Source organism: Stegostoma tigrinum, chromosome 16 (assembly GCF_030684315.1).
Source record: "Stegostoma tigrinum isolate sSteTig4 chromosome 16, sSteTig4.hap1, whole genome shotgun sequence".
Taxonomy (NCBI): domain Eukaryota; kingdom Metazoa; phylum Chordata; class Chondrichthyes; order Orectolobiformes; family Stegostomatidae; genus Stegostoma; species Stegostoma tigrinum.
In genome coordinates this window covers 52,499,462-52,513,468 of record NC_081369.1, presented here as the reverse complement: position 1 = coordinate 52,513,468, position 14,007 = coordinate 52,499,462, and the positions used below count along the sequence as shown (strand labels likewise).

At 43.2% G+C, this 14,007-nt stretch overlaps 1 protein-coding gene across 5 annotated transcripts in view; it reads left to right on the top strand.

The window, feature by feature from the left end:
- The window catches only part of gse1b (Gse1 coiled-coil protein b), a 760,234-nt gene that overhangs the window by 519,285 nt on the left and 226,942 nt on the right, over positions 1 to 14,007 (top strand). The window contains exon 1 of one of the 5 annotated variants that reach the window (XM_048546475.2): positions 11,646 to 11,895. The exons of the other annotated variants lie outside the window; for them this stretch is intronic. Within the exon in view, the coding sequence (XP_048402432.2) occupies positions 11,823 to 11,895 (73 nt within the window). The 5' untranslated portion in view covers positions 11,646 to 11,822. Of the gene's footprint in view, positions 1 to 11,645; positions 11,896 to 14,007 lie in introns of those variants that run through there. 5 annotated transcript variants of the gene reach the window in all.

Here is a 14,007-nt window from a genome sequence, read left to right as displayed (position 1 = left end):
CAGTCCATGTGCTGTAGTTAGACCCACTGCCATACAAGCTCTTCACTCATTGGTTGCATACTTTCAAAATAAGAACCAGGTGTACTCCAGTTTTTGAGAATGTGTTCTTTATGAACCAGGAGATTAGTGTGATTCCAGTAGACTCCCTGGCATTCCGGGAGGGTTGATGACCCTATCCATTTTCTGTTCTTTATTGTACAGTTCAAAGGAACATGCGAGAAGAGGAAGACCCTTCAACCCCTTGAGCCTGGTCTGTCACTCTAGCTCAAGGCTGGGCGTCAATTCATATCATTTTCCTGCACCAACTCGTATCCCATGAGGTTCTGTGTACCTGGAGATTTATTGTTCACTGCCTTGAACTTACACAGTGACTGTGTGATACGGTGATGGAACACTGTTGAAATTGTGATCCAGTTGATGTGCCAACCTGGACTCAAACACGGTCGAGTGTTGACAACTTCAAAGGAAAATTTCCTCCAGCGCCTCCTTTAACCATAGCAATTCTACCTCATGCCAGGTAATTGCAGTGTTGGGCAGTGAGGAAGTTAGCACAATATATGCCTCCCAGTTTTGTTGTTTGGGCGCTGGGTGGTAATTTGCTAAGATAATTGAGCCCCAACTACTTTAAAACGTGATCTTACTACCTCCGACCATCTAGTTTTCCCGTTTCCTCCTGGGGTACTTTGTGATGTGCACAGTACAGTTCCAATGATTTCTTCAAAAAGGTTCTTATTTGCCTCTGTTCCAGAGAGTGGAAAGCTACATGTTTCTCTCTCTCCTTTATTTGACACTCTCACAGAGAGGTTTCCTCACGAATAGCCAGCAGGCATATGGCTGTTGACAGTTAGCACTGAATTCAAACTGCATTAATTTCCAGACACCGAGGGAGTGTCAGCGTAGGGGTCAAAGGCGGTCTGGTAATGGCAGGTGGCTGTGAGACACAAATGACCTATTGTGACAGGTGTTGCTTGGTGGCTGGTGAGCCACCTCTGACAACAGAGCATCAAAGCAAGTTCCTGGTTTGAAAAGGGCCAGCTGAGCACAATGTCAACCAACATGAAGTCACCAATGACATGCCCAGTGCTATTCATTTACATTATGTGCCACGTCTTATCTACATGGAGCATTCTTATCTACAGGTAGACTCTATGTCTTGCAGGCCAATTAGTGTACTTATCGTGCCGTTATTCCTGGGATGGCAGGTCTGATATATGAAGAAAGACTAGATCCGTTAGGTCTATATTCACTGGAGTTGAGGAGAATGAAAGGGGATCTCATAGAAACCTGGACAATTCTAACCAGGATGAGATGGGTAAATGCAGGAGGGATGTTCCCTACGACCACAGAGAACCAGGGAGTCACAGTCTGTGGATAGGGGGCAGGCCATTTAGGAGTGAGATGAAGAGAAATTTCTTCACTCAGAGAGTGGTGAGTCTGTGGAATTCTCAACCACAGAAAGCGATTAGGCAAAAGCATTGAATGGTTTCAAGAAGGAGATAGATATAGCGCATGGGGCTAAAGGGATCTAAGGAAATGGGGAGACAGCAGGAATGAGATATTGAGTTGAATGATCAGCCATGATCATATTGAGTGACAGAGCAGGCTGAATGGTCTGCCTGCATTGTATTTTTTATGTTTCTATATTTATAGCTTATTTTGGCCACACACACTGATTCCCTTTTCACAGCTTTAGCCCCACCAACCATTCTTCTTACAGTGATGTCTGATAACTTCTTCTGAAAGGCCATCGTGTTGTTGAACAGCAGACGTGGCTCAAGCGGATGAATGGCCTACTTCTCTATATGGTCCAACCTCCCCGTGCTGCTCCTACCACAGAGAGGTTTATACTTTTTGCTGTCAGGAATTCAGGGCCCGGTAAAAGAACTGATTTGAAATCATTCATGTGCATTTTCTCAGACCTCCTGTTAATATTTGACAGTGGAGTTGTAGTAGTCCAAACTCGTGCCATCTTTCCCACTTTTCTGATGGAAACCTGGATAAGGATGACTGGATTTATTGATTTGGTTGTTTTAGTGTCAGCAGTCAACTTTGTTTATTTTGAACGGGCTGCCAATGCAGATAAGGAAGACCAGAGTGTAAGAGGGCTGCTGGACTATGTGAGGAATCGCAATGCACCTTCCAGCAAGTGCTTGGTAATTGAACAGGCTGATTTCTTTCAACCTCTTTTCCCAGCCGCAGGCTACAGGAGGTGTAAGTTAATCAACCCCTTCTCCTAAGTCCAACATTCCTGTCTTTTCACTTTAGCAGCTCACTCCCCTTACTGTGAGCAACTAATTCTGGACAATTCTTTTCTTCCAAGCAGCAATTGAGTGCAATGAAAGTCTTGAAGCGACGTCTTATTTTCTTCAGAAATGGCCTGGAATGGGGGTGGAGCCTACAGCATAATGAGGGTAAGGGTCTTTCTTGCTTTCTGACTCAGGCCATAGCCCCTGGTCTTGTCCTGTCAGCAGCACTTGATTAATGACTAATTTTTGGGTGGTTGCCAAGTGGGTTCCTGCAGGACGGTGCCAGAGGTTAGGGAGTGACAAAGGGTCAGCGAAGTTCAAAAGTCAGCCCTGCTTTGTTGGTGTCCTGTGTAATTATCAAGAAAAGCTTGTTTGTTCACATGGAAGATAATTAATATGCCAGGCTGAATGAAGGTCAGAAGAAATAGACCCTGCCTGACCCCGTTTATTGTTTGCCACAAGATTAGGGGCCGTGCACTTTTTGACCATCTGGCCCAGCACTTACCAGAGCACCTCCTGAATGGGGCTGGCTCAGGTCTGCCATGTCTCACACTTTATAGAAAGAGGAAAAGATGTGGCATCTCTCCATTTTGGGTTTCCTTTGACCAGCAAGCAAGACAGCTGGCGGAGGCAAGTCTGAGAAGGTGACATGTTCTTCCCTGTGTGCAGGAACTTTGAAATAATGCTTTGTAATTCCAAGATAAAAACTGTTCCTTGACATTAAACTGGTTGAGGTGAGCAACAGATGAATCACATCAAAGGTGGGAAATCAATTGATTATGTACACTTAAAGTCAGGGTAGCTGAGTGATATGATACATTTTGCCTCTGTGTGTGTACGCGTGCGCGTATGCGTGTATATATTTACACAGACATGCAGAATGTGCTTAAAACACACACTGATCCTGTGGAACCAAGCTTTGCTGAGCTCCTGTGCAGATGCAATGCTGAGCGTTCCAAAGGTTGACACCATCTGCACAGTGATAAAAAGGCTTGAAGATGATAAATAGGCAAATAGCACTTTTATTGAATTGCAGTTTAGGAACAGCCACTTTCGGTTTGGTGTGTTACTAATGACAGGCTTATGTTCAAGGAAGACACATAGCTCCCAGTTTAAATCAGCCCTCATTAGGCAGCCTTTTACTGGGGGTGGGGGAATGAAATCAGCCCCGTTTAATGAAAACCTTTTCGCAAGTGGGCCCTTTTATTGTTGCGGCAGCTGTTGAAGTAAATAGCAAGCTTGCAGAAAAATGACCATTGGCAACTTAGAATAATTGGATATTAATAAAATGACGAGGGTAAAATTTCAATGTCCATTGTTTGTGATGGTTTGCAATTAAAGTGATTATATCTGCACAATCATCCTGCCTGACATTGTGCATGTATAATTTGATGCTGTCACTGTCATCGCTTTGTTTCCAATTGAAAGTGCTGAACTCCAACCTGGCTCCTTGATAATGGGACAGGGGTTAGTAAAGTTTGATCAGGATCTGTATGCGTTGAGTGGGAATGGTTCAACACTGTTGGTTAAAATAAACCAAACTACCCCTGCTGCAATTGCTCTGGTAGAATCTCTTGTGTCTCACAGTGGTCATGATACGATAAACGAAGTTAATTTCACAACGAAGCTGTTTTTGTTTCAAGGTATTCAACACAATGACTTAATGAAGTATTTTGACAAAACAGTTATGTCACTTGCACCATACCTCTTGTGAGTCTTAAATTCCCATGTCAAAAAAGAATGTTTTGTAAATTCCAAAGGTGTGGTACATTCAAGGGCTGTTTCTAACTGGAGAGGTGAAATTGCATGTATTGTCACTGAACATTCAGTTCACTGATAGAGCCACTCTAGCAGTGAGGATAATCTGGGTGACGGGGTGGTTCTTCAGGACAGGCCTAGTGAATTTCACTTCCCCCCCCCCACTGCCACCCCAAGATTTCAATAAATTGCTGATGTGGGTGGCTGACTTTTTTAGTACCAGGTTTATTTGAACTGTGAAAATTCGCTCAGTGGCTGTAATTAATAGATTTAGCAGTACATTCTTCTTTGTCTGCTGATGCTAGCAAGTGAAAATCAATCTGTTTGAGTAGAAAGCTACTGTCAACACAATAGCATTCATTAGCAGGAAAGGCCAAAGCCATTCAGCCCTTCAAGTGAGCTCAGTTGATGGATGATTCTTCTACAAGCTGTGAAGATGTTCCTCTGTGCGGCTTCTCCTGTGCAATTGCCACTTTGCCAGATCAGGGATGGTGCCCCTACTTGCGCCACACGACCAACACAACAAGGTGATGGGGTGGAAGCAGCTCCAAGGCAGATCCTGAGCCTGGTTCCTAGTTGCTATGTTGGGGATTTGTGTTTTAAAGAACTCTTCAGCCATCTCCTGAAAGAAGCCTACTCAATCCTGAACCTTCCTGCACAGATGAAAACCAGGTTGTTCCTGTTGGATGAGATATAATGGGAACTGCAGATGCTGGAGATTCCAAGATAATAAAATGTGGGGCTGGATGAACACAGCAGGCCAAGCAGCATCTCAGGAGCACAAAAGCTGACGTTTCGGGCCTAGACCCTTCAGAAGGGTCTAGGCCCGAAACGTCAGCTTTTGTGCTCCTGAGATGCTGCTTGGCCTGCTGTGTTCATCCAGCCCCACATTTTATTATCCTGTTCCTGTTGGATAGCCACATTAACTCTGAATCATTTGTATTGTTTGGAAACCTCTTCCAAATATTCATGACAGGGCAAGGTTTACCAGATCTCTAATCTTGATCAAAGTTTGTGAATTTTCTGCTTGTACTTCGCTGTCCACGTTAAACAGCTTGCCTACTTCACCGTTTGTTCATTATTCATTATGTTAAAGACTTGAAGCACATCTGGACGCAATTATTTTTTGGGCGAAAAGAGGTTCACTTATTTAAATTTTTTTTGGTCAATCTCCTCGCGCCCTTTTCCTTTGCATGTTGGTTATGAGCAGGTCTTACTTTGGTGAATTCTCCGCACCCTCACTTCCAGCATGGAATCATGTATGAGAAGGAGCATGGATCAGTTTTGCAACACCCATTCCCCAAGCCACACTCCCTCGAGACACTCCAAACGTGCCATCTCCAAAGTGAACCTCGTAAGCTAATTCTGTCCAAATGCAACATCAGGCTTTGAACTTGTGATGGTCTGGCCCTTGCAGAAATAATATCTTTAATATTGGTGTAAAAGGTAGAACAAACTTTTTTTGCTCTGTCAAACTTGGTTTGTGTGTGGGATGTGCATTTGACCCACGTTTGACTGAATGAAATACTGGGTGACTGGGTACAGGTTTGTCACTGGTGCTGGATACAAATTTACGGTAATGAGGTGTAAACCCAAGTGTTAAAGTGCATTGGCTTAAGGGTGCCATTTTCTATGGTGTCTGAGTACCACTGTGCTAAATATGTCGGGTGTTTTATCTTTTTGTCAGTGAATGTGCTGTGTTCTGTCCTTCTTTCCTTGCCCTCTTTCACTGGTGTCTCTTTATTCCCCCCTTCTCTCTTTTTTGCTTGTAGTTCATTCAGAAAAAAGAAGGCAGTGACTGAATTCAATAAGCCAGAAAAGCTACGTTGAACATTCTTTCTTTACCTCTCTCATTTAAAAGATGTTACATTGCTCTGCCGCTTGGCATGAATGCTTTAGCATTCCTGTGGCACTTGCCCTCCTCTGCCCCTGTAATCTGAAGAATAGTGAGATGATAATGGATCCGAGTCACTGAGGGTTCCTGACCCTGGAGAGAGCAGCGAGTAAAGAAGTTTACATTCCTTCCTTCAACTGGTTGCTAAGTGTTGGAATTAGTGTCAGGCTTGTCTCTCAGCAAAGGCAGGCACTGGAATGTGTAGGAGGTGGCCCTGTTCATGTCATGTTATTACAGTGGAAATAACTATAATAAAATAGAAAGGAATCACTGACACTTAAAAGCCTGAACAAGTGAATTTGTCCTGAATGCTCAAAATAGGGTAGACTGCTGTAATCTGAATCAGGCATTTGTGTCAAGAACTCCCTCTAACAGGAAGTTCAATTGAAGGGGAGCAGTATCTTCAGTGAGAAGATGTGGTGTGGGATGGGATTGAGGAGGGGAGGGAAATTAGGAGAGCGAGAGGGCAGGGGGAGCATGTGGAGTGGAGTTAGAATGTTGGGACAGGTGATTCATGAGAATACAGTGTTCTGGTGAAGCAAGTCTTGATTTTAAAACTCTCATCCTTGTTTTCAAATCCCCCTTTGGCCTCGCCCCTCCCTATATCCATCATCTCCACCAATGCTGCAACATTCAAGAATGTTTTTTTTAATTCTTTCATGGGATTCGAGTGCCACCGGCAGGGCCAAAATTGGTTGCCCATCCTGAGTTTCTCTTTGAACTGAGTGACCCCATGGGGCCATTTCAGAGTGTGGTTAAGAATCGGCCACATCACTGTGGGTCAGGAATCACACGTAGGCCAGATCGGGTGAGGACAGTAGATTTTCTTCACTCGAGGACATCAATGAACCAAATGGATTTTGATGCTGGTTGATGATTGTTGTCATGGTCACTATTACTGAGGTTAGCTTTCAACTGCTAACTCTGTTCACGGAGTTTTAATTTCACCAGTTGTCATGGTGAGATTTGCACTCATGCCCCTAAAACATTAGACTATCTCTCTGGATTCCTAGTCCAATGATAATAACACTTTGTCACCATCTCAGTTACTTCTCGAATTCTGGCCTTTAGTGCACTCCCAATTATAATTTCTCTACCACTGGTAACCAGCACCCCCATTACTTAGATTCAAGCTCTGGAATTCCATCTGTACAAGTCTCAGCCTCACTACCTCCATTAAAATACTTCTTAAAACCTCTCTGTCCAAATCTTTGGTCGTCTGTTTGACATCTCCATACGTTGTTTACTGTCAATATAACATCCCTGTGAAGCGCCTTGGATAAGTCATTGCATTTAAAGGCTCTACAGGTAATCCCCAAGTTGAGAATGGATTCTGTTCTTGACTCCATTTACAAGTCAATTTGTACTCAAGTCAGAGCGCAATGCAGGACAATGTAAAATAGCCATTCATAAGTCCAGGAAATGTTGGTATGTCGGATCTTTTAAATTACATCCCTGTATGGGATTGCATTTGTAAGCATAAGTGTTCATCAGTCAGATGTTCATAAATTGGGGGCCCCCTGTGTATAAGTGCAAGTTGTTGTCGGCACACATCCTTTATAATGTCAGGATCTCCTGTCTGTGCTTATCATACTCAGCTAAATGGGTCTCAAGTCACCTCAGGTAGTGAGGGTGCAGTTCATAGTTGGCCCTGTTCTTCAATATGGTCTGGCTATGGGTGTGTGTGTGTGAAAGAAGGATAGAAATAAGATTGTGGTGTGTTTGGGCCTGGCCAGAGCCTGGGGCTTTAATGTGAAAACAGAAAGTACTGGAAATACTCAGCAGGTCTGGCAACATCTGGGAAGAGAGAAACAGAACTGATATTTCAAGTAGCTGACCTTTCATTTGATGCTGCAGTTTTCTGTTTGCTTCCCTGTTTAGCTCTGGAACCGTCTTTAATTTCTGCAACAGTTGATCCCCATTTGTGCTCCGGTTGACTGATGGCATTATTGGTAACTTACTGTTGACACAGTGGAAGGAATTTGAATATGTCCCAAGTAACGAAGTGTTACCATTTTTGATGATTGAGAACAGAAGACAAATGAATGTGCACTTGTGTGTTAAAAAGTTTGTTAAATTGCAGAAACAGGATTTTAAAAAAAGCTGATGTGATAAAGGCCAGAGTCTTGAGTTATCTTGAATTATCAATTTCTCGGAAGTTTTATCAAACTGTGGGAGCAAAGGAAACACACAAAACAGGTGCTGGCACACCCTTCACACACAATCTTCTAACTGTTCGTAATCTTAAATTGTCACGTACATTGGAAAAGAACTGATTAGAAAAAACTTTCATTCTTTTTGTCTGGACCAGGATGAAAGACTGAAAGTGAGTGGGGAATAATTGGTCTGAATTGGATCTCTGGATATCTTTTGAGGGTGTTATCTCTGTGAAGAGTGGGGAGGGGGCTGATATGGAAATCCTCAACATTGAGTCTGACCCCATGAGATACACACTGCTGAATTCCTAGTCTCTGATCTGCATTTTGAGCCACAACATTCAAATGGATGGTCCTGCTGAGTTTCTGGTCAATGGTAACCCCCAGAATGTTGATAGTGGGGAAATCAGTGATGTTGATGTTATGGGGAGATTGTACCTTCTGTCCTGTCAGAGGTGGTCATGGTCTTGCACTTGTGTGTTGCGAATGTTACATGTCAGTTGTCAGCCCAAACCTGGATATTGCCAAGATCTTGCTGCATTTGGATATAGACTGCTTCAGAATCTGTAGAGTTGCGACTGGTGCTGAACGTTGTGAAATGATCAGCAAACATCCCCACTTCTGATCGAATGTGGGAAGATGACCATTTTTATCTGTAAAAATGCCCAAGGAAGAACCTGGCATTATCAGTTTTGTTTGACAGACTGTATTGCCTCTGTCAGACATGTCATATCTTGCCATAGTTCATCTTATTTGTTGTGTATGAGGGGGAGAGGCATTTGAAATTCTGCCCCTATGTGTTTTTGTTAAAAACAGATGCTTGCACATGTCCTTAATCCTAATTTTGTGTGCGACCGTAAAAGAAATTTTGCCCAAGTTTGAAAACCCATGTGTCTCCTTTCAGTTCATTCATGTTGGGTGTTCTTCCCTGAGTGCAGGTGTGGACACATGTATATTGACATGTGTATACACGCATGTTTAACGGACACAAACCTGATAAGGACTGCATATCCTCTACAGCTTGAATTCTGTGCTGGACAAAAGATATTCCGAATCCAAGGGTGTTTGTACTGTGTGCATTAAACTGTCGCTCGCAAAGCAGCTTCTGGGTGGGACCAGAAGGGAAGAATTGGTTCTTTCAAACAGCCTTCTCAATACATTCTGTTGTACTTTTGGTTGCAATCTCTTTGCACAACTGGGTGATGTGGTGTTAAAGTTTTTAATGTACTAAACATCTTAAAATGACAGAGTTTACAACCAAACTTGGCCAAGAATTGGTCATTGTATATTTTGAAATGGCTCCAATAAGGATTCCTTCTGGAATTGCCTGCAACTTGAGTGTGAAGCAAGAATCTCTCCAAAAGTACAAAATCTAGGAGCCAGGATGTCTGCAACTTCTTAATTGATAGGGATATGAACTCACCCAGCGTCAGCCTGACAGCAGTCAGACTTTGTAGCCTTAAAGGGGCACACACACGCACGTCAGCAGACGAATGATATACGAGGGGTAATTTTTAACCCTGAGCTCTGGTCTGGGAAATCTCACCGCATTGCAGCCCAGTTCTCTGGCCCACGCTCTCTACAAGTGCAGCTGCCAGAGTCCTCCTTTATTGAGACTTTCATGGTATCATGTAAACAAAATAAATGAAGGTCAACATACTGTCTTGTGAGAACTTTGCTCGTTCATTAGTGTGCATCCGGTAATTATAATGTATCCAAGTGTGGTCTTCATATTTGTATGGGTGCATGGTAGGGTTCGTGTATCCAACTCTGTGTTAGTGTGAGTTGATTTACATATTTGTGTGTATGCTCCTTTACTTATTTGTGCGATTGTTAATGTTCTAGCATTGTGTGTGTTCTAATATGTATTTGTGTGTATCCATTAGTGTGTGTATATTCTTCTGAGTTCTGTATATTTGTGTGCATGTTCCAGTATGTGTCAGCACTAAGCCTTTTTGTGTGTTTGTATGTTAGTGTGTGTGTTCTAGAGTACATACTTCTGTGTGTACGTGTTCCAGTATGTGTCAGTACCATGTATTTGTGTGTGTGTGTGCGCGCGCGCACGTGTGTTTTGCTGTACTTATTCCCCACCCTTGGGCACCTGGGCATAACAGTACCCTAACACGGCCAGGCTGGTGTAGTGTCGGAACAGATTTTTAAAGGTATTTTCACTGTGACTGTAAACGAGGATTTTCAGGGATCTTGTTTGCAAACAGTTTCACCTACAGTACAAGTGTTGCGTGGTAGTATGTGGGGATCACATTGTGATTTAACCTGGAGAAAGTCCTAATCCAGATTTATCCTGAAGTGAATACTTCACTGTATATAAACTATCGGAAAATGCTTTATTTTAAAGGGAAGAATCCCAGATGGTGAGCACTCCTGACAGCAGCTGCCCGTCTGGATGTGAACTCCCAGGAATTTGATAGTGAGAAAGTAATGGCTGCCTCCTCACAACCTTTGACCTGTGTGGATGACACAGGTCCTCTTCTGTTTCTCCTCATTACAGTCAGGGGTCAGGACAGCCCTCGCTGTCTCATTTATGCTGATAAAACTAGGCCTCCACCACCAGACTCTGGACTTGCCATTTTTCTTCTGGCAGAATGAGAAAAGATAAAAGAAAAGCTCTCATTTTTAATGGTGTGTTGCTTTAAATGTTATCAGTGAAACATTCCTGTGGTAAAATGATAACTTCTCTTCAGTTTATCACCAGGTGACTTGACTCCTTCCATAAAACCCACAAGTAAACACATTATTCTATCAGCTTTTGTCAGCGTGTTAAGTAGTTTAGCACAGTACTACATGCCCAACCATGAAGACATTGATCATATTATACACAGGATTTTATTGAATCTAAAAAGCACGCCAGCAGTGTTAGAACAGCAGACTGTATCCTTATATTTATTCAAATAGTGGCCTTTCACCTGAGCGTGTAGGTTTGTTTATCAGCAATATGTCAGTAGCTTTGGGGGAGCTCTTCACTTTGTAGGTGTGAGTCAGTCTGCTGTGAGAATTTTTTTTGCTTGCAGGTTAGGAATGCAGTAGGATTTGGCAGAGTGTAGAGACAGTGAATGCAGGGGGGTTTTTTGTACAATTTTCTCCATTTTTTTTGGAAAAAGCTGCACTCTTTTTTTTATGCTTGGGAATGTGTGAGCTGTGAGAAGAAATGACAAGCGCCAATTAAATGCTTTGGTTCTGCAAACTTCAGGCGAGGTGCCTGAGCCATCATTTGTGGAGCCCTAATTAGCAGCTCTGGGTCAGGGGTCACTGGTAGCTCAGCCAGCTTGACAACCCTCTTATCAAGTGCAAAGAGAGAGAGAGAGAGAGAAAGAGAGAAGTTTGGGGGGCGGGGGAAGGTGGTGGTGTTCGAGTTGGTTCATGGGTAACAGAAGAGGAGGAGGAGAAGAGAAAAAAAGAGCTAAAATAAATGCTTCCATAATTCAGGACTGGCCCAGCAGAGGCGTTAAGTGTGATCATCTCAGTCTGTGTCTAACATAAGCGATTGGCTTTGAGGAAACTTGCAGTCATCTCCTCCCCACCCCTGCAAAGCTGCACGCTTCTGTTGCTGCTGACTCCCCAAAGAGAGCATACGTACACATAGCGAGAGAGAGGGAGAGAGTGTCTCGGCTGTCAGAAAGCTAATGTTGTGTGAGTGAAGTTATCAGGCTCTGTGGGAAGCGAGGACTGCAGCTGCAAGGGACTCGTGCTTTTCAGGCAGCGTTAGTCTGACTCAGGAAGAGTAATGTAGGGCTCCAGTACCAGACCCTGATGGTTTCTCTTTGTCAGAGCGTAGACAATATGATCGAGATGAAAAGCTGGTCGTCACTGCTCCAGAATCTCAGTAAGTGCCGCTGGAGCGATTGAACACTTTAATGAATTGTTAAGGGACTGTCGCTGCCTCCTCTTGAGTATTAAAATGCTATTTTCTCTAAAATAATCCCCTTCCCTTTGTTCTTTTTATCTAGCTGTTTAAAAATTGCACATCTGCATCTAGTATTGTGATGTAGAGCAAGGCCATGTAATTCATTATGTATGCACTATTTAACACGAGTGTGATCTGTAACGTAGTGTCACTTCTGTATTTTTTTATATAGTACCCACAAGAAAGGCTTTAACACCAAATTCCTAACACCAGCCCTAAGCAGGTCGCAAACCTTTGACCTTTGCACCTGACCCTGAGGTTGTGCCTTGTTAATACTATGAGTGAAGGAGCTGGTCTAATGTCAGTTCTTTCTAGAGAGGCATAAATGAATGATTCTGCTGAAGCGGATTTCCCTCAGTCCTGGAGAAAGATGGATAAGGTGACTGCTTGTATTTTTTTTATTACAAATGGTGAAATTTCTCAAGTTAGTTATTGCCTTTATTTCAGAGGATAATGAACAGCATCACTGTTGGGATGTGTGACTGTACTGAATCACATAATCCCTTTAGGAAACCATTCAGCCTCATCTGATGGAAGATTACCATTCAACTCGTTGACTCCGTGATGTAGGATCCTGTTAAGTTTAACACGATGTGATGCTCAGTGTCACACATTTCCACCCCTCCCTCCCTTCCTGCTGTAAAACTTTTCATCCGGACTCTGCTGCATTAGAGCTTTCGGTGTTTCGACATTTTATTTTGGTAACTTGCAAAACTGCACATTCCAGATGGCATAAAAAATTAATGTTAATAGACTGATGGGCAGAGGCGTAAGAACTGAATGTGACTCTGTTGCGCTACCCTGTCAGATTATACAGATCGTTGCACTGAGCAGCATTTAGGGGATAAGAGGGGGATTTTCTTTTTTTAAAAAATTGTAAATAGGAAATAGTTAAGACAGCCAAAATGGATCTAGGTTTCTTCATATTCAGGAAAAAGAGTGGGGGAGGGAGCCTGCGGAAGAGTTTTACCCTCCAGTGCACAGGAGGGCAAAAGGCATCACTTAAGGTTCATTGCTATCAACGCTCTTTTCCCGAGAGGATTAGCGACTGTGGGAGATCTGAAATGATGTTTGTGCAAGCTGCCCAGCTTGTGAAATGCCGTAACAGGCTCCCAAAGAGATAATGCATCATTATTTTGTTTCTTTCTGCCTGGGCCCGGGGTCAGAGGGAATTGGCTGGGTCTAAAGAGGTTGTTTGAAGAGGGATTTCAGAAATGAGCCAGGCAATGTTTGCACTCAATCACCAACGTGAAACAAATCTGAATTCTGCAGAGAATTCTGTCATTCAGATCAGTGAGTAGCAGAGCTATATAGACCAGGAAGATCACAGGATCCCAGTCCTCACTTGTAGTGAAATCCACCAGTGCCAGGTTAGGGTGGGGCAGGACAGGAAATATGTAGGTGGCAGTCAGCTGGCGTCTCTCAGTCATAGGACCCAGATAAAATCTGGTCAAACTGAAAGACAGAGACTTACTAATTATGATTAAACAACAGTGGAGGAGAGAGAGTTGGAGGTGGATAGTTTATTAAAGCACATTCCCAATTTTTTTTACCCATTACGAATGTTTGATTTTTGTCTTTTTTTTAAACGAATGCTAAATTCCCCTTCTGTTCAAATGTCAAGCAGCATGAGTAGTTTGGTGAGGTTTGGACAGTTCTACTTCTTACAGCACTCTTCACACAGATTTATGGCAACTGCATGAAAATTGCTAGAGGTGTGGCTGCTAGATCTAACCAGATACATCATAAAATCTTCATAGAATCCCCACAATGTGGAAAAAGGCTATTTGGCCCATCGAGTCACACCTAAGAGCATCCCACCCAGACTCTCCGCCCTGCCCTGTCCCCAGAACACTGCATTTCCCATGGCTAATCCACCTCGCCTGCACATTCTCTGGGCACCATGGGCCATTTACCATAACGAAACCATTTAACTAGCACATCTTTGGACTGTGGGAGGAAACCCACACAGACAAACTCCACATACACAGTCAAATGAGGGTGGAATTGAACCTCGATCCCTGCCACTGT